Source organism: Camelus bactrianus, chromosome 31 (genome assembly GCF_048773025.1).
Source record: "Camelus bactrianus isolate YW-2024 breed Bactrian camel chromosome 31, ASM4877302v1, whole genome shotgun sequence".
In the NCBI taxonomy this organism is placed as follows: Eukaryota; Metazoa; Chordata; class Mammalia; order Artiodactyla; family Camelidae; genus Camelus; species Camelus bactrianus.
Window position 1 is genome coordinate 18075897 of NC_133569.1, and position 24657 is coordinate 18100553.

The 24657-nt window shown below is 48.6% G+C and overlaps 1 protein-coding gene and 1 non-coding gene across 2 annotated transcripts in view; one reads left to right on the forward strand and one right to left on the reverse strand.

Moving 5' to 3' along the window:
* The window catches only part of DPYSL2 (dihydropyrimidinase like 2), a 64386-nt gene extending 40266 nt beyond the window's left edge, over positions 1 to 24120 (reverse strand). Inside the window, exons 1-3 of the mRNA XM_010948445.3 lie at positions 23800 to 24120; positions 20331 to 20419; positions 18408 to 18592 (exon numbers count right to left, since the gene is read on the reverse strand). Of these exons, the coding sequence (XP_010946747.2) occupies positions 18408 to 18592; positions 20331 to 20419; positions 23800 to 23838 (313 nt within the window). The 5' untranslated portion in view covers positions 23839 to 24120. The remainder of the gene's footprint in view (positions 1 to 18407; positions 18593 to 20330; positions 20420 to 23799) is intronic.
* TRNAA-CGC (transfer RNA alanine (anticodon CGC)) lies at positions 1787 to 1859 on the forward strand. Its single transcript has one exon. It is a non-coding gene; the product is annotated as a tRNA-Ala (tRNA).
* Positions 24121 to 24657: the final 537 nt, after the last annotated feature.

Consider the following 24657-nt stretch of genomic DNA (forward strand, 5'->3'; position numbering starts at 1 on the left):
GACTGACTAACAGCCAGTGTATCTGGACAACAAGGTTTAAGCCCGATTAGGGACTCCGTTGTTCAGGGAGCCTTCATTACACTTTGCAACAGTGGGGGCAGGGGGGCGTTCAGGTTCTACACGAATACCACCCGCACAGCCGAACACAAATTCAAACACTTCCTCGCATTATGTTCTCTTCCTTCCCAGGAATGACAGGGGCAAGAGATAATAGCCCAGATGACAAGGATAGCTCCAAGGGAACGTGCTTTTTATAAGATCCCTTTTAATGCAAGAGCACTTAAACACCAAATACTTGGGAAACCAGAAAGAATTGAGGAAAGAAACAAAACTTTCTGTTCACCCAGCATCCAAAGAAAATCACTACTCATATGCTGGGGTCTGCCCCTGCAATCTTTTTTTCCTACCCACTTATTTGCACACACATACATTCTTTATGAAAGCAGTGCCATAATATCACAGTATGTAAATTATACTTCAATTTTAAAGCCCTTTTAAAAAAGAAAAGTGGAATCAAATCGGACACAGTGATCGAGCCCTACCTTTTTTTCCACCAAAGTACTATAAACATATTCATATTAATAAATATTTCCCACAATGGTTTTTAATGGCTACATACTATTTTGTCCTAGAGGTGCCAAAAGGCACTTAACCAATCACCTATTTTGGTCATTTAGGATGTTTCTAGTTTTTTCTCATCATAAGTAACATTACAGTGGACATCTTTAGAACTAAATGTTTGCACATAGATTATTCTGGGTCAAGAGGTATGAGTATTTTTTCTTCATAAATTTTTAAAGCTCTTGTCAGATTTTTGTCTTACTGCCCTCCAGAAAGGCCATGCCAGTGGAAACACCTTTCGGCAGTCCGTGAGTGCCCATTTCACTGCAATACTGGGTATTAGAACTCCTTTTAATATTTGAAAATTTAGTAGACAAAAACTTAGCTACAACAGACTAACAATTGTTCTCTCACACATTTCTTCACCTCTTCTTTCCCCAATGAGGTCCATTGCCCCCTCCTCCAGGAAGCCTTCAGAGACCATCAAGGTGGAAGCTAGCCACCTGCCCCTCAGACCCAGCAGAGTACTCACCTGGCTTTCTAAAACCGCCTCCCTCGCATGACTTTCCTGGAGGCAGTGACACTTCATTATTCAAATCTGGCCACTGAGTCCTCACTCAGACTCCATGAAATGGCCAGAAAGGACCTCCAGTCGGTCCAAAAAATTGCCCTTCGGGAGAAGTGGTTATAGATGCTCATTCAGGTCCTGTATCTTCCTACTTTCACACAATTATGAGAATCTCAATCATCCGGTCCCCCAGCAGAAGGAAGACTTGAAATGTGAACTTCAGTGAGGGAGGGCGACAGCACCAGTCAGGTACACTAAAGCACCAAGACGTGAGCAAGGACAGGAAGGCAGGAGGCGGGACAACGATGAGCCAGAGACAAAGATTCCCAACAGCCAGAGACCACGCGAGGGGGTCGCCCGCCGCCCAGCCCTTTCAAGGTGAGCACAGTGCGATAACACGGACTCAGGACAATAACCCTGGGCCGGCAGGAAGGGGTTACACCAGGTGCTGGTCTCTCCACTCAGGAGAAACCACGCGCTACCTCTGAAGAGGAATTTTTCATCAAAATAGGTTAAAGTGCTTTTGTTTTAAAGAAGATACTTTTCAGGAGAAAAATCAAAAGGGTCTTTCAGGAAGAAAAGGACTTAACATTTATTATGTGCCAGATACACGGTCCAGACCTTGTACCCTCTCTCAGATTTAAGCCACCTCAATGGGGAGGGTACAGCTCAGTGGTAGAGCACATGCTTCGCATGCACGAGGTCCTGGGTTCAATCCCCAGCACCTCCATAAAAAAATAAACAAATAAATACAACATAATTAATTACCTCTCCCACCTCCAAAAAAAAAAAAGAGAGAAAGTCATATACTTAAAACAATTAATAAAAACTTAAATAATAATTTTTAAAAATTTAAGCCACCTCAGTCATCTTGAAACATCATATTACTGATCAGAAAACCGGCTTAGAATTACCATGACTCAGCAATTCCCGCTCTGGGTATATGCCCCAAAGAATGCAAAGCAAGGATTCAAACAGACATTTGTGCACCCAGGTTCACAGCAGCACTAGTCACAATCGCCAAAAGGTGGAAACAACCCGTGTCCAAGGAGTAGATTTTAAAATGTGGTCTAGACACACAATGCGGTATCATTCAGCCTTAAAGAGGAATGAAATTCCTTGCAACAACATGGATGGACCTTGAAGACGTTCTGTAAGGGGAAGAAGCCAGCCACAAAAAGACACCTACTGTATGTAAGACCCACTTACACTGAGGTTCCTAGAGCAGCCAGATTCAGAGACAAGAAGTAAAACGGGGGTTGCCGAGGGCTGGAGGGAGGCAAGGAGGTTAGTGTTGAGGGCAGGACAGAGTTTCCATTTGAGAAGAAGAAAAACCTCTGGAGCTGGATGGGGGTGACAGTTGCACAACCATGTGAATGTACTTAATGCCCCTAAGCTGTACACTTAAAAATGGTTAAAAGGGTAAACTTGATGTTACGTATATGTTACCACAATTTTTTAAAAAGGAAAGAAGGAAAGAGGGAAAAAAAAACTGCAGCTCCTCTGAAAATGGAAATCACTGCCCAGATGGTGTGCAGTGAGGGCAGAACTCAAACACCACAGGCCAAATCCAGAGGCCGGGACCCCCTCCCTGCCCGGACCTCCCTAGAACTTCCTGCCGCTGCTGCTCACACCCTGGAAGACCTGCCCCAGCACAACAAAGGCCTCGTCACGCCCTCCTCCGGCCCCCCCTCAGGGACTGACTCTCCAGCAAAGAGGAGTCCTCTGCCCTAAACACCCCCCCCTTGCCTGCCGGGCCACACCCCGTCACAGTCGGTGTCCTGGTGACTGTGAGAGGTCTCGCTGAATTTTGACAGTAAATTGAAGGGGCTAGAGACTGGAGAGGCGCTGAAAAAACAGGAAGCAAGGGCTCACCTCCAACCACAGGGAACAGGTAACAGAGACCGTACCTGCAGTTCTAATGGCTAGAACAGTACCTACCATGCGGCCCCATAAAGGTCAGCTGAACGGCTGAGTGACAGGAGGGATGAATGAAGTTTTTCGCAGCAGTGGAAACCACAGAGCTAATTAAATTTGCTTACACAGAGCAATAGCTGTGATGGCGCCGGGAAAGGACCGCATCCTTTGTGCTGTTACCTCCCCCACTCCGCCCACATCAAGGCAGCCTCAGCCACCCAGCACCATTCTCAGTTCTCAGTTTTATCAGGTGCTTATCACTGTTACGTCAGAAGCATCCGGAAAGCAAGGATGGAGTCCCCTGAAATCGAGTGCACGGACTGAAACCACGTGTCACACCTGATGCCCCCAGCAACATGCCAAGCAGGACACGTGCAGGCCCAGGAGCCAGGTGACCAGGGTCTGAGTCCTCTGCCAGCCTCCTATTAGCTGGGTGGCCTTGGGCAAGTCACTTAACCTCTCTGTTCTGCAGTTTCCTCGTAGGAAGTGGGGGACACGTCCCGCCCTATCGATCTTGCAGAGAGAGGGAGAGGGGCCCAGGAGAGAGCCAGTCCTCGCCCTAGAGGGCCCGGGCCTGGTAGGCTAGAGAGGGTGCCAGACGAAGGACACTGGAGCAAAGAGGCTACAAGTTCTCACGTCACAGATCAAGCCAACTGTGACTGAGGGTCAGTGAATGAGTGGACTGACCTTAAAGTAAAGCCTTGGAGTCAAAACCACAGTGAGATATCACCTCACACCCCCCAGAGATGGCTGTAACCAAAACGATGGAAGAGAACAAGTGTTGACGAAGATGTGGAGAAACCAGGCTCCTCAGACACTGCCGGCAGAAATGTAAAATGGTGTGGCCACTTTGGGAAACAGCTGGGCAGTTCCTCAAAAAGTTAAAGGCAGAGTTACCAGATGACCCAGCAATTCCTCTCCTGGATACATACCCAAGAGAAATAAAAACATACGCCCACACAAAACCTTGTCACAAAAGCCCCAAAGTAGAAATAACCTTCATGCCATCAACTGATCAGTGGATAAGCAAGATGCAGTATATCCTACAACATAATATTTGGCCATAAAAAGGAATAAAGTAGAGATACACATTACAACATGCATGCGCCTTGAAGACATCATGCTAAGAGAAAGAAGTCCATCACAAAAGGCCATATATTGTATGATTCCATTTATATGAAATGTCCAAAATAGGCAAATTCATAGAGACAAAAAGTAGACTAGTATTTGCCACAGACTGGGAAAAGGCGGGTAAGTAGCTAATTGATATGGAGCTTTTTGGGGCATAGTAAAAAATGTTCTGAAATGAGATGGTAGCCGAGGGGAGGGTATAGCTCAGTGGTAGAGCATATGCTTAGCATGCACAAGGTCCTGGGTTCAATCCCCAGAGCCTCTATATTAAAAAAAAGAAAAAAAAGGTTAAATAAATAAATAATCGAATTACCTCCTCCCCTGCCTAGAAAAATAGATAATGAAATTAGATAGTAGCGATGGTCACACAATTCTGCAAATACCCGAAAAAACACTGAAGGTACACTAAAAGAGTGACTTTTATGGTAAATAAATTGTACACAATTTTTTAAAAAAATTTTAATGAGCAAGTGTGGTTTGTGTAAGTCAACACACACCTGCATAAATAAATAAATCATGAAAGAATGAATGAATGGAACCTAAACTGATAAGACTTTTGTTACACAGCATGTTTTCTTGCTGGAAATCCTAAGAACAAGCAAGAAGAACAGACTGTCTTTTGCAAATTGCCTTAAGGACAAAGAGAATGAGGAAAACCAGGGGCCGAGCCAACGCATGAAGAGAGAGAATAATCAGGAAAAATAATATTTTCTGGTGCAGATGAAAAAGCCATCAGTCGCTAGAGGCCATCTTCCACTGGCAAGGAGACAGTGGAAACGGAGGATCTGTGTCAGAGGCAGAAATGCTGTGCAGCACGTGGTTTCTGGACCCCCTGACACCCTTAGAACTGAGACCTAAAAGGTCAAATGCCCAGTCGCACAAGCCAAGGGACCCAGAAAATACAGCGGCTGAGTGATTACTTTCCATCCCCGGGCATAACAGAACCCATTTCTTTTTTGTTGATCAGCTCTTCCAGTTCGTCTTTAAGAAGCCTTTGCCATTTGATGAAAATTCACATTTCCACACAAAGAGGGAAGAGAACACCTTCTTGGGTTATTTTCCGGAAAGCAAGCTTTCTTGGAGGTGAGTTTTTGCGCAGTGGGGAGGCTTCTCCCGCCATGAGCAGCACTTGCCGGTGGTAGTGAGCTAAAACGCACGTAAGCATCGTAAGCATTGTACAGACAGAAGTATGCTCCGTGGGGGAAAGGGCACGGAGGCGGAGAAGCTCCTGGGGCCTGGTTTCCCTGCTGCAAAATGAGGAGACTCAATAATCAACCTCTGAGTCCCAGACACAGCCCAACCTAGAGCTTGGCATCAGGTGTCAGACTACCATCCACTCTCCAGGAGCAAAGATTTTGGCATGGAAGCTTTACCTGCCCTTTGAGCCAACCATTAATTAAAAGCACCCTTTTCTGCAACATAAAGAGAGAAAATGAGCAGATATTCTGAAACTCCCACTAAGCAGATGTCAAATTCAGCAAAGTGAATCTTCCTTTTCCAAAATAAGATAGAAAATATGTTTTCCTGGGCTGGGATGGGGCGGAGGGGACCGCTCCAATAAACAGAGCTGAATGTTTTCAGCAAGAAAGGAAATCCAGGTGATGGTGAGGATGTACCTCTGTAATGACAAAGAAAACGCACTTCAGAACCATGCTGAGCATTTTAATTGACTCTCAGCGAGAGAAGAATAAGAGAAGAGGTGAATCATGAAATGAGAGGTGATGACGGAAGTCAATCAGCACAAAACGAAGTTGGCCCTGCAAACATCTCAGGATCCAGGCGTCATGATAAAAAGCTTTGCCGGTCAAGGTCCACCTTGCCTCTGTACACCCTGATCAAGCCCAGCCACATCCATCACCAAATCCGTACAGCAACCCTCCTGGGCAAGAAAGAGTCATCCAGGCCTTTCTGACAATTGATAAAACCAAGACAGAGACGTGGGGCAACTTGCCTGAGCTAATACGAGCAGGGTCAAAACCAGAACGAAGGTCTCCTGATTCCCAGCTCGAAGAAGATGTGTTGTCGAGAAGCTGAGGCCTCAAATTCTTTCCGTTACACCTCATGCTTCTCCTTGGATGATCTCCATGAAGGAAAAAAACAATGCGTGGAGCAGCAACCCCAGCTCTGAGACACTGTTTGATCTTCTTCCCCGTCTCTGCTCCTCCTCAAAAAAAATGCCCTCTGCCCGAGGTGTTTCCCCAGCCAGGCTCGGGAAGAACAGAGCCTGACTAACCTCTAAAGCCAGCCAGAGAAGCAGGGAAGGACGACACCCAGGCAAGGGCACGGAGACCTCTGAAGCAGCCTGTGTGGCGGAACCCAGCACAATCTGGCCGTGCGTGGAAAAGGGCTCCTGGGCCTCCCAGAAGAGAGATTAAGTTCAGTTGATGAACTCCTGGCATTAGTTACTCTTCCTGACTGCTCTCCAAATCCCCCCTGGGATGTAGAGGGAAATCTAGGTCATCAACCCGGGGCTTCTGTCGGGAGACTGGGGACACTCGGCACACCACAGTCTTGGTGAGCATCCTCCCCCACTGCTGGGCACAGCCTCCTGCTTGGGGACAGAGGGCCAGTATCTGATCACTTTCTTCCTTCACATTATGGAAAAATTACTTTTAAATAAAGGATTGAAAGTCAAGATAAAGCTTGAACACTAAAAATCTGTCTGTTTCTTGGAGAGGGGTTATTAGATATTAGCGCCATGCCCCATCGCAAACTGCAGGCGGGCACTGGCTCTCGGACGTTTGGGAAGCACCTAGCATGATGCCAGCCACACAGCAGCGTTCGTGAGCACACTCTGTAGTTGTTCAAAAGCAAACAGTGCTCGTTATGCTGTGGTCTGAGAGGGTCATCAGCCCAGAGCCTGGGCTCAGCACCCTAGACCTAACATGTGCACGCTCCGTGGCTTCCGGCGTATCACGTGGCTTCTCCCGGCTCCCCATGTCTCACAGGTTGCATGAGGACACACCCACCTACCTTGAGGGTTGACAGAAGGTTTAGAAATGGTGTGTACGGGGCTTGTGTGGCACAGTCCTCAATAAATGGCATCCATCATCTGCTCCCTCCAAATCACCCCACTTTCTTCTGCCATCTCTCGTGCAAGGACAGAATCATGCAGCAACCACAGCAACCCGCTGTGGTTCCTTGTAGGTCGGTGGAGGGGTCCAGACAGCAGCTCCTAGCTCATTCCCTTTCAGAGCTCATCAGAGGACACGAGAACTCAACTTACAAGCCCCTTAAAGGAACAGTGACATGTCTCTGGGTTTACCTGGGCAGCCCTGGTTTTCGCTGTTGTCCTGGGACTACAATCAGCAGCATCCGTGTCACTCTCAAAAGTGCATCCAATTTGAGCAATAACTTAAATGCCCATCCTACACATCGGGCTGAAGCCCCACCTAACTGTGCAAAAATGACACTTGAAACACACCACCCCACATGTACACATACACATATACATGGATCATATACAGTTGTCGTGAACTCCCTTAGAGTATCTCTACCCACTTGTCAGCTATGGAAATTGTAATTATGGAGGATTTTTGCTGGACTCTGCATTTCTTCATTTCAAATGTTTGGTAAAGAGCATGCACTATTTTAAAAAATTAAGAGCAAAAGCTATAAATCTACCGATTTTACTAAAAAAAAGAAAAAAGAAAAAAGAAAAAAAAAACCCACAACCACAGGAGAATATAGCTCAGTGGTAGACTGTGCTTAGCATGCATGAGGTCCTGGGTTCAATCCCCAGTACCTCCATCACAAAAAATTAAAAAAAAAAAACAAAAAGAAAAAAACACACACCACCAATTCTGAGCCAGGCTGAGATACTCTGTCAAGTTTGCATTCAAAACTCTGAAGCAAAAATTGCATTTCGTCCAAAACACTAAGTCCGGCCCCCCTCCACTGGGCTCAACGTTGCCCTCAAATTATCTGTCAGCCCCTCAGGGCACAGTTATTCAACTAAACTCTCTTCTTGCCTTAATTATGGATCTGTTCTGCTTGCTTTTTTATCTCCATAATTTGTGGAGCTAATGAACTACGGCAAAAAATAAAATAAACAACTATAATAGAGTCCTGGTTAAACAGAATAAGCATGAGATACGTACACTGAAGGAAAAGCAGCCGCCTGTCCCTGCCAGAACTGACCACCGATGGGTCAGGGACCAGCGCTGGCATCTCTGAGGGGTCCGACGCGGTCCTTTTCGTTTGACAAAAGAGGAACGCGTCCCTGGCCGCGCCCACCCAGAGAGAAGCGAGCTGTGTCCCACAGAACTCGCCTGCCACGCGTCTCTGAGCGTGAGGCCCTGGATGGCTAAATACTTCCTCAGCTCAAACACCCCCTGGGGAAGAATTTGTCACCCAGGCTGCCAAAGGAGTGACCCCAGGCCGTGCACGGGATGCTCGGTGAGCCACAGGGCTGAGGGAAGGGAGATGTTTGTGCAGGAGTGCAAACCTCCTCGCAAGGACGCTGATGAATCCACCACCAGAAACGAGGGGTCCAGGCATTCAACAGCACAGTAACGACCTATTATAACGTTTGCCCCCTTTGATGCCTTTTTTGGCTGAAAACGCGAATCTAGCAAGAGGTGCTGACTGGATGAGCTGCTTCCTGGTGGCGTGGCTTTGCATCTGTGCAGTCAAGTGTGTTGTCGAAAAATTTAAGCTCCAAATGCTCCAGGGGTTATTTGGAGGAGGAAAAAGAGTAAAAAGGAAAATTTTTATTTTTTGTTTTTGGTATAAGAAGCCACCTTAAAGGGCTTCTCATAGACGGTTGTGTTTCCTGCTGTGTTCAAAACAGGAACTCTATTACATGAGCTTGAAAATGAAAGGAAGCTTCAGCTTTCTTCCTGATTCCCCACAAGTGGCAGTAAAGAGAGATAACCCAGCTGGAATCAGCTGGCATCTGACAGCATCCTTAGATCAGAAGAGATGAACAGGAGATACATAGATAGATAGATAGACAGACAGACAGATGGATTAGATAGATGATACAGATTTATATAAATAACAGCTAGGTATACAGACTAGACATATAAGATAGATGATAGATTTTTTTAGATATAGATGATAGATTAGAGAGGTAATTGAGATACAGATTAGATGGATAGATTATAGATTAGACAGGTAGACAGATCAACTGATCAACTGATTCACCCATGTGCCAAACGTGTCACAATCATCATTTTTAAACAGTATAGCAATCTCACCCACTTTGCCAATAACACTAAGAAACAGCAATCTACTGTCTCCGCCTCATAGACATAGAAATTACCATCTAGGAATATCTTAGATGATCACGTCCAAACAGAAAGTGCTGGCAAGGGAAATTAAACTTAGATCTTCTGATGGTCGGAGCTCTCCCATCCCTGTCCTATCCTGTTCCTTGCAATCTCATCCTCTGAAACAAGCTCCAGTTAATTTCACCCAGCTGTTGGTGGGGAGGGAAAGAGAGGAAGAGAGAGAGAGAGAGGCTGGGACCGAAGATCTGAATGGTTGCCTTAAAAGTCTATGATTCTATGTTATTACCAGGCTCTTTTGATTTTTCCCTCATGGGCTCCCCACAAGGAGGGATTCCAGTTCTGACCTATGATTAGAGGGAGATTAGGTCATAAACACTATTGATTCAACCTAAAGACAGTAGGGTTTTCTCAGGGAAACCAGCACAGCAGGTGGCCCACAGGGCTGGGCACGGCAGTCCACATCCCAGCCCCACTCTGCCTTCAGCACCCTCTCTCGTCCCACCCCCAGCCCCATCCTGCTCATCACCTCTCACCCCACTGACTCCAAGTCTTAACCAGTGCCCTTCCAGGACACCAAGGACAGCAACCCAAGGAGGAGGCCCTTTGCAGTGATGTGAGCTCAGCCCCATCCTGTTTCCTAAGCTTCTGGAGAGTACCTAGGTAAGGAACCCACCCACCCCAGGTCGTAACAGTGTTATCTCCCTCCCTTTGCAAAGAGGTCAGGATATAGCAGGCACCTGAGAGCAGCAGGCACCTCTAGCTTTGAGAAACCTCAGCAGACATTCATTCAGTTTCCACAGAAGTCCAACCGCTGGAATAGGTACCTAATGGCTCTTAACCCTGGCCACCCACTGGAAGCTTTACAACTACCAATGCCCAGGCCCCCTAGAGCACAAATCAGAAGTTCTGGTCTCTGTACTTAGTGAAAACTCCCCAGGGGATTCTAGTGTGCAGTGGAGGTTTGTAACTACAGCCCTGGCTCATTTGCAAAATTCCCTTCACAGGACAGTCAGCCTTGGCCACAGAGACCCCGCCCCGCCCCGGCCGCATCCTCCCTATCATTAGGGGAACAATTTAGTCACATTCAAAGAGAGCTGGCTCCCATATGGGTTAACCAGAAAGAACTCTAATTTCTCCTCACTGCCGTTCCCCTCGGTCATTACCACGGCAGTTAAGACAGACGAAGGCAAGCCATGCGGGTAAATGGCTTCACCTAAAAACAGCAGCCCGGTCGGAAGCGGAGCCCTCAAAGCCGAGGGAAATCAATAATCATTTCCCGAGAAGAAACAGAAAGGTCTTCTCAAAGAGGAAAAAGTGGGGCAAAGCAGGGGAAGGGCCCCAGCTGGTGATCCGGGACCAGAGCTACGGACAGTAAGTAGGTGGAAACTCTGGTTCCCTTGGCCAACCGCTCCCTAAGACAGCCACTGACCCTTTAAAACACTGTGTACCACTCATTGTTTAAAGAAGGGCAGAGCCTTCACCTATTAGGAAAAGACACTCTCATGAAACGCACAGCAAACCGACGCCAGTCTAGGCGGGGAAATGAAACGGGTGCTCCGTCCCAGTTCCCGTCTAGAACAGAAGGAAGGATCTTAAACAAAACCACTGCAAACTTACAGTGCGGTCAGGAGTTTTCCCAAGTGACTAAATGGGTATGTGCCTTCTTCCTAAACACCCTTTCCCCCTGCAACTCCGCTCAGAAGCTGTGCAGGGACCAGCCCCGTTGCCAGGCTTCGGAGGGAAGGTGAACAATGAGGGGAGGTGGTGATGGAAGAGGGGGTTTCCAACTGGGCTTCCCCAAGCCCTCGGGTCCCCCAGAGGCAGGGGGGCTGCCAAGAAGGGGAGGACAGGGAGCCAGGGGCGAGGATCTGGGCTCTCCCACAGCCCATTTCAGCCAGAGCAGCCCTGCTCTCATCAGTCTTACCTGCCAGGTGGGGGGGGGGGGGTCCCCAGGTCAGATTCCACATAAGAGAGTGGCCCCAGGACAACGATGCTAAAGATCCCAAGAGTAGAAGGAGCAGTGGGGTCAAGGTTTTGGTCCAGACTCATTCAGCTGTTCCCCAGGCAGCTTCCATGTGTGCTGGGGGCCATAGAATAATGGATGGGGCGAGCCCACATGCTTGGCACTTCTCTGCCCAGCTCACTCAGCCGGCACAGGGCACACGGGCATCCCCGGACCCGTGTGTGTCATGTGGGCTCCTATCGAGCCATGAGCGAAGCTGAGCACGTGGAGCCTGGCCCTCACATCCAGAGGCTAGAAAGACCTTGCTGAGGCCCCACATGTCCATGTCCCCCACCACCACTCCAGGCTCTCGCTGTCACCTTGGGCCATAGGACTGATAGGACATTCCCAACAGTCTGAGCATCCCGCTCCATGGAAAGTCAGAGAAGAGGCTCCGGGAACATCCACCACAGAGACTCTCCATGTTCTGGGTACAGCACCCACAGGCAGAGTCAGAACGGGATCACAGAGGATGCAGGCACCTTCTTAAGAGATGGAGGCCACTCCCTCTGTGGGTGGGATTGATGCCCAAAGCCAGTTCTCAGGGCCAGGAGCCAGGCAAGAAACCCTGAGTAGATTAGGATAACTGCCACAGTGAACATTATAAAGGAACTAGGGACCTGCTTCCAGAAGGTTCTAGCAGACCCTAAACTCCACAGGGCTATGAGGCTGACTGGTCGATCCAACCCAATAGCCTCCCTCGTGAGAAAAGCACCTAGTGAAGTGTGTGCTGGCCCTGCAGGAGGAGCTGTGCGACCCCTCAGGACGCCTCATCTGCCTCACTCCCTTCCTGCCTTCTGCTCAACACCAGGTAGGAGGTGACAGGCCTGAAATATCCCAGGGAGTGGACAGATTCTTCCAGTCCAGCCATTCGTGGCTGAGATTCACAGGGCAACACCTGAGCAGGCCGTCCTGTGCTGTCCGCTTGCAGGAAGCACCCCCACCTCGTGTCCACAAGCGAAATGTGCGCCCTCGCCCACGTGGGGCTGGGGAGACGCCAGGAGGCGCAGACAGACAGCGCCCACAGCGCCAGCCCATCGGATAATGTGGCCTTCTAATCGCCAAGCCACAGGCAGATTCTGTGGCGGCCACTTCGGTCCTGGACTTGGAGGCGTTTGTCTGATGTGGTCGGGCTCTTCTGTAAACACTTTCTAAGCTGAGCCAAATGACTGATGCGAAGGGAATCATCAAAGTATCGATTACAGACACATTCCCACTACAGTGTGAGTGTGTGTTCACACGTGTGGACCCATCAGAGGCAGGGCGCAAACCCAAATGCCACATGGATGAAGAAATGACAAGCAGTGGATGTGCCACAGGGACACGCCGAGCCACGTCCCCCAGGAAGGCCGGGCCAGCAGGGCCGTGGGAAGCCACCCCGCCTGGATCTCAGGCCTCCTGTCTCCCACGCACATGGCTCTCCAGGAAGAGTTGGACCAGCCCAAGAGGTTTCGAGAATGACTACTGAGCCCGCCATGGTACTCGGGGACCACCCTGTGTGCTCAGAGAGCAAACAAACTCCCGCCCAGGAGGACCAGCACCAGGGCCACTCTCCCCACCTCCTTCCAGAAGACAGAGGGCGCCACCCCCATCCATGATCTCAGGCTGACGCTCAGACTCCAGGCTCCCCCGGCCTATCCCCCTTCCCCCAAATGCTGCAACAGCAGACTGGACCACAGCCACGGGGGGCTGGGGCGGCAAAAACAGAGGTTCTGTCTGAAGAGATAGCTGCTTGTGGGGAGGGTATAGCTCAAGGGTAGAGCACGTGCTTAGCATGCACAAGGTCCTGGGTTCAATCCCCAGTACCTCCACTAAAATAAATAAATAAACAAACCTAATTATCTCCTCTGCCCAAGAAAAATAAAATTTAATCAAAAAAAAATTTTTTTAGAAAGACAGCTGCTTCCATGAAAATGAATGCAGTTAAACATCAGACGTGTAAATCCTCCTCCCCTCCCCAAGATTCTCAGTCCTCTGGCATCTCACTCAGATGAAGCAGGAAACCAAGTTCTATTAGCGCTCAAACTCATTCATCCATTTCATTCATTCATTCATTCATTCATTCATTCATTTATTCCACTGTAAGGCCTTACTGGAGTGCCTCTGAAGTGAGATGCGGCCGGGTGGGTGGGGAACATGAAAACAGAAGAGGCAGAGGAGCCTTGATCAAACTGTAACACAGGATGAAGGTTCTAAGGACCATGGCATTAAAAAACCAATGTTGGCCAAGGCGCACAGAATAAGCAGTACATTAAAACTGGGAAGCGGGGCAGGGGGCTTCAGGATGGAAGTAACACCTAACCTGGGCCTCAAAGGGTCATGAAATTTCCCAGAGGCAGAGAAAGGGGAACGGGTATCCCTGGCTGAGGTGCCTGACAACGGGAGTCCCGGCTGGGGCAGCGGGACTGTGCTCTGCTACTTGGAGTGCCTTCTCTGAGCCAGAGGGAGCCTCTGAGGGCTTCAGAGGAAGAACGTAGCACCATCAGTCTGGAGGAAGAGCCCGGGCCGCAAGGAGACATGCAGGCTGCAGACGTGGGAGACTGGGGTAGGGAGACCCTCAGAAAGCTGGGGCAGAGCTCCAGCAGAGACAACAAAGGTCCGGATCAGTAAAGGAAGAGATAACACGCCAGAGAGAATGCAGAGACAGAATTAACCTGATTCAGCACAGGGTGACCCCAAGGGTTCAAGCCAGCGTGACCAAGAGGGCAACCCTCTCCAGGGTTGGGCGCCGGGGGAGAAACAGGAGGTCAGGAGAAGAGGATGAGTCTGGCTGGGGATAGCTGGATGCAGGAGCCAGGCACCTCTGGGGAACCACATCTAGAAGGGAAGTGACAATTTCAGAGTTCAGGAGAGAGGGCCCCTTCTAGCTCTGAAGCCACCTTCTGTCCTCACCTGGCTGTGCTCAAGCCCCGTCCTGAACTCTGCTGTACGAAGAAGCCCCCTTGTGTGTGGTGCTGGGGGCTCCCCGCCTCCCCACGGAAAGCCTTGAGTTCAGGTCAGCAGAACAACATTCAGGCTCCCCTCTCTGAGTACGGGCTTCGATCCTGAGAGACTTAGAGCCTGCAGCTCTGGCACGGACCCCGGGGATCCAGGCTTTCCAACAGCTCGCCAAGCGCATTTGACAATCACCAGACTCAAGCACAGATTCACAGGTCCCGTCAGCAGACTCTCCACTTCAAGGGGCTGGGTGGGGCCCAGGAGCTGAATGTTTGAAGAGGCACCACCAGTCACCCCAGGGGACCCAGCTGGCCGACCATGCTTGGAGAACCCCTGCTCCCAGCAAAGGTTCAGGTCAGACTCTCCTGAAGCTGCAGCCCCTTTTCTCTGGCTCTGTTGAGAGAGCAGAGCTCTGGGGAGCAGGGGGAGCAGGTCTCTGCAGAGATGGGAGGTTGCGGGCACCTAACGTGGGACAGAATGATAATCACCACCATGCCCGAGTGACAACTGCGGACCAGGTACTGTTTTGAAGCCTCCACGGTCCATCTTTGCAACAACATTTGGCAAATGAGGCAACTGAGGCTTAAAGCAAAGTCGCACAGCTGGCAGGTGATGGCGCCACAGTCACAGGTGTTAATTCCACACCTGCCACCTGCGCTGAGGAACCTGCCTTTCCCTGTGGCCTCAGTCTTCCCCGCTATAAAATGGAAGTAACTGTTCCCACCTGCTTCCTGGAGATTGTGGGGTCTTAGCAGCTCTGATGATCTTAAAGCCCCAGCAGTGAGGTGCCAGCAGTGCTTTCCCCAAGCAGCACGCTGGCCACCTCTGTGACCCCAGGCCAGTCTGGATGCCGTCTACAGGGCAAGTCTAGAGCCACTGCCCCGACTTCACTGGTCAGAAAGGGCAAAGGACGTTGCCTCTGCCCCGCACTGAGGGCCCCGTACAGAGATCTCATTGTCCAGCTCTCAATGAGAGGCTCTGTCTGATGGCAATAATATTATTTTCTGCTGCTGACGTAGCACCTCCATTTCTAAACTGGGAATATTCAACTGCATTTTCCACTGCAGGCAGTGCCCTTTGAGACAGAAATAGAGTTTCCACGTCCCGTGAGCCGGGAAACCCACAGCAAGGGGCAGGTGAGGACTTATCAGCAGGTTCAGGGGACACAGAGAAACTCTGAAAGATGGAAGGAAGGAGATGCAGGCAGTGTGGTACCCATTTACTTCAACAGCTTGTTCCTACAAGTCTTCACTTGAATCTCTTCAAAGTGCCTGAAGTATTTCGTTCTGGCCTCAATATTCATTAAAGAAGCTACCATCGCATAGAAAGAGCAGGTCGTAGGTAGCAACGAAGTCCCAGTAAGCTGGCTATTCCTCTTTGCAAGGCTCTCTCTGGAAAGCCTGCTCCAGTCACCCATTCGTTTGAAGTAATGCAGACTGCATGACCGGCAAGCAGGAAAAAATAATTCCAGTTTCCTCATCTTGTATCATTACCACCCATCTCCTGACGGAAGGGCAGGCTGGTAGCAATTGTATTATACAGGTCGGTGACCATGGCTGGGCACTTGCAAGAGTGGTTAATAGTCTTCTCAGGATATAGAAGCAGTGGAGTTTGGGGGTGACAACCCTGATCACATCCCCATCACCACCTCCGATCACTTCCGTTCTTTGGGGTTTGCTCAGGAAATCCCTCTACTCTTTGACTGCATCACAGACTCTGCATTAAAATACACTTGCATTCCGCTCAACTGAGCAAGGCAGGCGGTCTGAGTTCTCCCTTCTCCTTCGTTCCAATTTGCCATAAGGGCCATCTGCTGCCTATTCCGGGGCCCCGGGCCAAGTGCATGACTCGTGAAAATGTGACTCGTCCCTGCACAGAAGGCAACCATGTAGAAGGAAGGGAAAGAAGCCCACGGCCACCGAGAAAGAAGGCGGGAAAGAAAGTCAGGGCATCCGCAGGAAGGGATGGGACCACATGGCGAAAGTGTTGGGGGGAGGGAAGGCAGAGAGGGACAAGGAGGGAGGGCCACCGAATGGGTCACGTGTGAGGCGTGAAGAGGTACATTCAGGAGTGTAGGATGGGGTCTTCCAAGTAAGGCGGAGGGAAAGCAAAGCTTTGGTGGGTCTGCAGAGTGAAGTACATTTGATTAGAGGCAAACTGTCTCTGAGCTCAGCGAGTCACCAAATGTGGGGGCAGGAAAGGACCCCTAGGGGCATCCAGTGCAAATCTTTCACTGTGCAGACGAGCAGCCTAGAGAAGCGAGGTGACTTGCCCAAGGTCACACAGCGAGTTGGTACTGAAGGGAAAGGAGATCAGATCCCCAGACTTGTAATTGGGGGTATTTCTGCCTCAGGGGGCTGTCACTCAGCCCAGTGACAGATGCCACTGACCCCTCCCTTGGGGAATATTATTTGTGACTTATTAACATTCCATGACTAAGGCACAAGCCTAAGAGCCCCGCAGGGACTCCAAACTGAGACAGATGATAACTCTGACATGGTCTTCCTGGCTGACACCCAAGCAGTCTGTGCTTCTCCAGGCTCCAGTGTGGCTCCGCGCCGGCCCTGGAGGAGGGTGCCCACTGGTGCCGCTGAGTCCTGACAGACACCACTGACAAAAGAGCAGGGGAGGACACAGGCCAGGGTCCCAAGGTGAGTGTAGACGCCGCCCTGCCCCCATCCCCGAGAATGGCACCCATTGGGTTAGAAGGTAACACAAAAAGTGTTTCGTGTATCATGAAAGAGGCAGTAAGGCTCCAACGTGGAGGCTCTTCCTGGTCAGGGATGACATTCCCAAAGACTAGGAAAAACATAAGAAGGTAGGTGTGGGATTTAAAATCTAGAAGAAGGGGAGGGTATAGCTCAGGTAGTAGAGTGTGTGCTTAGCATGCACGAGGTCCTGGGTTCAAACCCCAGCACCTCCACCAAAAATAAATAAATAAATAAATAAACAAACAAACAAACAACCAAATAAAATTCCCTCCCTCCCCCTATAAAAAAATTTTTTAATAAAATAAAATGTAAAAGAGCTCAGACCAGAAGGGAATGGCAATGCTCTTCTGGGTGGAAGGGCAGACAAGACGAAGCTCAGAAACAGACCCTGAAATTCCAGGTAAAAAAAAGAAAAAGCATCACTTTGAAAAAAAATCAATAAGATAGGCTTTTCTAAAGCATAAACAGCTGAGTTCTTTCCATTTTGACCCTCTTGTGATCTCAACTATAAGCTTTTAAGACAGAGTATATCTTGAATTTCACTGTTGGATAAAATCTTAAAAAAAAAAATGTGTTTGTGACAGGCCACTGTGCAGCTTGTCAGGCTCCTCAAAATCAAAATGATATCCGTCCAAGCAACCATCAGCAGGCATGCTAGAAACTGACCATTCACAAACACACTCTCCACATCGGTTAGGAAACAGACTTTCGATTTGGCTGACCGAAAAGCGTAAATGGTTCAGAGCAGTATATAAGGCGCACCCAGCTGTTTGTGGCAGCAGTTTTCATACCTAAACAACAATCCGTGGGTCCCTTTCCAAGCAGGACTGCCCAATTCCATTTATATCAAGCCAGGCCAGGAGGTAAGCCCTCCATTTGATTTTCTTATCCGTGAAAATGAAGCTCCTGGTTCAACAGTTCATCTGCTGTACCCCATCCTCATTCCAAGAAGAGACCCCCTCAGGAATGCTTTAAAAGCCACAAATCAAATACTTATGAGCAAAGGCTCAAAACTGAAAACCTGGAAGATTACTCCAAATGCTGTATTTTCCAAATGACCACAATCAAATCACATTTGCGAGTTAAGGAAGACAAAAGTTCTGGAGCAGAGAAGGCAAGAAGCCACTTTTTTGCACTTCCAAATTCTCTAGAAGCATGTTTTCAAGTTAACTGGTGACCTCAGAGTTGGACAGAGAATGAGAGTGAGGGAACAAGAAAGACTAAGGCTGGCTGACCCCACCCCACCCCCTTCCACTTCTCAGGTCAGCAACCTTTAGAAGGGAAGACTCAAACAACACAGCTTCATTCTCAAACAATAATGGTGCCCAGCTTCTTTGGATTCTTACTGATCATGGTGGTTCCCCCAGCCAGGGCTGCCTTGGTGCCTTGAAAGAAGTCATCAGCAGAGGTCATCCCCTGGTCAGGCATCTGGAAGCGGGTGTGGACGTCAATTCCTCCAGGGATCACCATTCTGGAATGGGCTTCGATGGTCTTCACCCCTCCTGGCACAATCAGATTCTCTCCTATTTGCCTAAATAAACAGGGTAGGCGAGAACAGTTGTCAATGAAATGTCCCCAAATCAAATGGGATCTGACAGACATTTTCACCAAGCCTTAAACTATCCTTCACAACATTCCAAAGACTGTTCAGATTTATTGTATTATTTGTAATGTGTGCACTCCCTACCCCCTAAGAGGCAATGCAGAGCATACCAGAAAACAAAATTTAAATAAGGCATCAGAGACTCTGATCAAAGACATTTAGTTACCAGAAAACCCCTATGATCAAGTGATAACAAAGTCCCAAGATATTTACATAAAATACCACTACATTTTCTCTGTAACACACTCAGTTGAGCCAATTATCCTATAGCCATGTTCTTCAGATCAGGTTGCACTTTACAAACATTGATTTTCACCATATCCTTTCCAACAAAGAGAAAATAGGGGTAGAAGGGCAGAGGGTAGAATAAAACAGAGCAAAAACTAGTAAGTGAACACTGGAATTGGAACTACTTAAAAATGTGGAATCATGTGATCAGCAACTCAGATAAAAAAGGCAGAAAAAATAATATTCATGATGTTGGGGGACATGGATTCATTTCCAATTTTTAAAAAATATCTTTGCTACATCTTTATGCCAGTTTTTTGAAAAGGAAAGGAGGAGCTGGTAAAGTTCTAAAACAAATTAGTGATGACTAAAAATAGCACACTGTCTTGTTCACTTCCAGGCTAGAGTCTTCCAGACCAGATCATGCTGCTTTCCAGTTGGGGGAACATGGAACATGAAAGTCATGGTATTTGAGAGCCTGGAGCTGAGACTGTCACTAGCAAACACACATGGAGAAAACATTAAATGTGGAAATGTTAAAACCTGTTTTAGGTTCATAAATCAGGGTGTGAGTTTCCAGGCAACAGACACATCACTACAATTTTCCCCTCCTCTGGACTGGATTACTGCTAGCACTTGATAAATGCTGCTTATTTAAAAGATGGCATTCGCTGTAGTGTTTGTCTTTAAACAGATGTGCTATTTCTCCAGAGCCCTGTGAGTCGTCCCAGTCGGAAGGGCACGAGGATACTGGGATGGCCTCAGCTCACTTAACCCTCCAGGGTCCAAAAATACCCTAATTCAGTAAGGGCTCTGTTGTTTTCTCCTTTGCCACACAATACACAATAAACACAAGGGCAGTCCTATTTGTGTTAGTTGCCACTTAAGGAATGAAACCTAAAATTCCCTTGGGACAAGGCAGTGATTTGTCTCTGTTACTTAGTAATTAATTTGGTGTCCTTTGGCCCCAATGACTTGGATTCTTGATTAAGAAAGCAGATGTACTGTCACAAAAGAAGAGGCTGTACTTCACGTTTGTGTCCTTTGAATGGGCAATCCACCCCACACAACTACATTCTAGGAAAACCTTTAGTATATTCAATAGCTCATAAACAAAGTAATTGAGCCGGCAACAAGATGTTGTGTCACCGCAGTTAAAAATAGTCAATTACATAACACAGAAGGAAATGCGTGGGCATGTAAATCATGGCTTTGAATTCCGTAAACCTGAGTTTGGGCATGTAAATCATGGCTTTGAATTCCGTAAACCTGAGTTTTCAAATTCACTAATTATCTCCAATCAAACTGGGCTTAAATAGATACTTAGTGAGTCTCCCTTTGAAGTCACTAAAGCTTGGTACTTTGTGTGTGAATTGTAGGTAATGCTTAGGAACACTTTCAGGTACACACATTTGTCTAGAAAATGAGTTACACTTACTTGATCAACCCATCTTCCATGTATATGTCTGCATAGAATGACTGGTCGTCATTAACAATTTTACCTCCTTTGATCAGAAGACGATCACTCTGAAACAAAGAAGTAGTAAGGTCACAATGTACACCTGACCCATGAAAACGCTGGTACTAAGATAAATGAACTAAGGCTACATGTTCACCATTCAAAAGTGATGCTCAAAATGAGCCAGTTTGGGAAAGATTCAATGACAAAGATGAACCTGTATGTGGCTACCTATTTATCATTTGATGAATCAGGACATACTGGCCAAGTTCAAAGCTTATCCTAGCTTAAAAAAGAAAAGAAAAAACTCTTTCCATTAGATCTTTCCATTAGCAAAACAGAGAAAGAATGGAAAAAAGCCTAACAATCTCCCTCTAAAGAACAATGAAAACATTTCAGATAAAGAAGACAATAGTTTTAAATGGCTTTAGGCTTAACTTCATTAAAAAAAAAATACACCCACATGTAGGGGAAGTCAATTCTTGGCGAGGTTTGTGTTGGAGAAAATTAACCAAAAGTCTGTTGTCATGGGATACGCTACACAAACACACTTCGTTCAACTATAGCAAGGTTTCGATTCAGAATGTTCTTTATATGTGCATTCATCTTTGAGGTAAAGCACAGCCACTGTAGAAAAGAGGGGGAAAAACACTTGGAATATGCACCATTTCAACTATTAAGCTGTTAAGAAAAAGGTCAAGTTTTAGGGTAAAGTAGGTGACAGGGCAAGTTCTAAAATCAATGTACTTATATTTTAAATGGTGCAAAAAATATATACATGTGACAAGCATAAGGGCCAAGAATGTAACAGAAATGTTACACTGTGATTCATATCTATCTCAAATGCTGTTGATGGAATGGCATGTTAAAATCCTCTGTTCAATGGATATGCACCCGTATTATTCCAGACTGGGTTTAACCAATTGCCCTTTGAACATGCAAAGCACTTCAAAGAAAGGCATTCATTTTGATAATGGTTAACTCAAAATTCAGTTACAAAATAATATTCTCAGGAAGTGTTATTTATATTTAGCAACTACCAAGAAGAGAAAATTATAGCAACTCTTTTAAAAAATGCAGAAGCTACTAGAGACCTAGAGGAAAAGAGGCTTTTAGGCATAAATGCACACACATCTAGGTTTCGAAGGTATTTATTACTGTTCCTCTACCAATGAAAAACAATAAGCTTATTTTAATTGAGTGCACTGTGGGGGCCTTCATTCTGCTGTAGACTTTGGAAAGTCAAATAGGAACAGTCAGCACACTTCCTGCACTTACATAAGGTAAATGTAAAAATCTTTACAAAATCCTGTTCTATAAGCCATGTCACCCAAGCCTCAAATCAAATCTGGGAGGCAGATGGAGCTGAATTTTGTTCCCAAAACATATACAGAAACTGAGGCTCAGAGAGGTTAATCCACCGGCCCAAGGTCACCTAATTCCAGTGCACTTATCTCCCTCTACAGAGATCTCCCTCTCTTCCCCAGACTCCATCTTTGACAGGATAAACATTGCCTGGGAGGCACGGAGAAACCCTGCCCTTCACCACCTGCTCCCTTAGTCACTGTGGTACCTGTTCCAGCCATCACTCCGAACTCCAGAGCCAACATCAGGTGGTGAAAAATATCAAACATCACAGCCCTGCTCACTCAAGTGGCTTCTTACATAAGAGGCTGGCGGTGCTGATGGGGGGAGGGAAACCATGCTAAACGTCCTACCCTAACGCAACCAGATTTTTTTTAAAGTGTATAGGGGGGCGCTCTTGTAAAAAAAAAAAAATCAGTCTTGTTGATTGTTTGCTTTTCAAATTTTTTTCTCCCCACACTGTCAAAACGAAACTGCCTTTTTCATTCACTGAGACAGCAGATTACTGTAGGCGTGCAGCAAATCTGTTCCCCACCCCTACTCCCCAGATTCCTTCCTCCGGTGCAAGGAATACATAGCATTGGGGTCCCCCTCGCGCTCGGCCCTTTGAGATCTTGGGTATTTGGCCTTCAAGAAAAAACTAGTACCCGCCACCCTCGCTGTAGAACAGCTCATCCCTTAAAATCCTCCTGAGCACACGCCCCCTCCCCTGTGCATTTGGTCCCACATCTCTCTCCTGCCGATGGGTGTGCCCTTGTGCATCCAGTGGAAGGCGGGGTGCCGGTGGCTAACGAGGAAACCAGAGCGAAAGCGCGCCCTTAATCCCAGCTCTGAACACATCTTGACTTTTCAAAGATTCTTTCGGTCACTGCCTCAGCCCTGGGTTCTACCCAGCAATCAGCTGGCCAATTGCAATTGCACATCATTATATAACAATGAATCTCCCTCGCGTTCCTCCCTCCCCGGGATTTCATTCGGGGATGGAGAGAACTAGGATTGGCGAGATTTTTCCAGGAAAATATGGGGAGAAGGTGGGGGCGGGGGAGGAACGGGAACAAGAACCTGTGTTCGTCGCCGAAGCATCGCAAAGTCATCGCTTAGAGCTTCTCGTGATTTGCAAACTAACAACCCCAGGCCTCAGAGCTGCGCCGACGCCTCCGGCCGCTGCGATCATTGTCTGACCGAGGCCGGGCCATCTGCTCCGCGCGTCGCGCAGCGCCATTACCTCCCCGAGCCCGGCTCGGCTATGTCCCCAACGCCCACCCTCCCAGCCCGCTTTGTATGCGCCAACACGGACGCCTCCTGGCTGCAGAAGGGGCAGAAAGACACAAGAAAGCGAGCCCAGAGCCCAGCCAGGATCCCAGCCCCAAACCATTGGGCGAGAAAGCCGAGAGGGCCACCAAAAACCGGTCCCGGTCAACAAAAAACCCACGCCTGCACCGCACCCCCACCGCGCTTCCCCCGCTCCTCTGCTCATCACCACGTCCCTGTTTTTCTTTCCCGTTTCCACAGGATCCCGGTACACCCTGCCCTTTTCAGCATCCATCGGCTGTCATTACGCCTCCGGGCTGAAACCCGCTCCTTTTTCTAAGGAGCCAGAGGAAGGCTCCAGAAAGCCCTTTATGGTGGGGGGGCGGGAGACACAAGGAGAATCCATTTCCCCGTCTCTCCATCCAGCTCCTGGAGTCCAGCTCCACAGCAGGCAGCCCGGAGAACAATATCTGAGCTTCAACCATGCATATTCAATCTGGCATCCATTTGCTTACACCCCGCAGGCCAGCACTGCAGCATCTCGCTCTGACAATAAAAGCGTACAGCGGATCTGGCGCGCTACCTAAAACGACCTTAACGCACTCACGCTCCTATTTTAATGCCTTAGAAACTCTGTGGTTTACAATTCTATAGGAGTGCGTCTCCCACCACCACTATCGCCTTCTTTGGTAGCAACGGGGGGAAAAAGGGGGAAAAAAGAGGGAAAAATGTTGGGTCTCTCTTCCTCCCCCTCCTTTAAAAAATTTCCTTAGACGTTCTCTGCCACAAAAGGTTGCTGGCCGATCGCAGATTTCCCAAGTACCAAACTCACCGTGATGCGTGGAATATTTTTCTTCCCCTGATAAGACATCTCTCTCCTGGGAAAAAAATTAATTTCAAGAGGGCAGCTTTAAAATAAAAATTGCCAGGAAAGAGACTTGGTATTTTTTGCAGGATTGAAAAATGTGCAGCCGCTTAGCTGATCTTGCTGATAGCAGATTTCAGGAACGTAAGAGATAAATGCAATCCTGTCTCTCTTCCTCTCCTCCAACACTGCCCCAGCTAGGGCGGAAAAAAAGAAAGAGAGAGAGAGAACAGGAGGGAAGGGGGTGGAAATAAACTACAGCAATAAAAGCCTCGGTTCAAGTCAGCCACCGCGGCGCATGCGTCGCCAGCCACTCCCTTTCCTCTCAGGCCAAAGCCATCCGCTTCGAGAGAGGCGAGTCCTGATTGGTCACAGTCGTGGGGTATGCAAATGAGCGCAGGCGGGGAGGGGAGCGGCGCGAGAGCGCGAATTGCTGCAGTGTGCGGCGGAGGGCGGCGGTCGGTGCGTGCGCCCGAGCGGGGAGCGCGCCTTTCGCGCCCTTTCTTTGGGCCAGGGCATCGGCGATCGGGGCTGGCGGCAGCCTGCAATGCAGCATCAGCAACGCAGGGACAGCGGAGGGGTGGTCATTAGGGACAGTGGAGGGATGATCCTTACAGCCCCAAGACGGTGGGCTTCGGTGCAGCCCGGGCGGCACGCAACCGCTCGCGCGCGCCCCGGTGGATGCCCGCCCGCGCGCCAATCCGCGGAGGCCGCCGCTGCAGCCCCGCGTGGGGTGACTGTGCCGAGCCAATGGCTTTGCTGGCGGCGAGCGCGCGACTTCACTGCCGGCCGGCGCCGCGCCGCCCGGGAGGGGCGCCCGAGCCC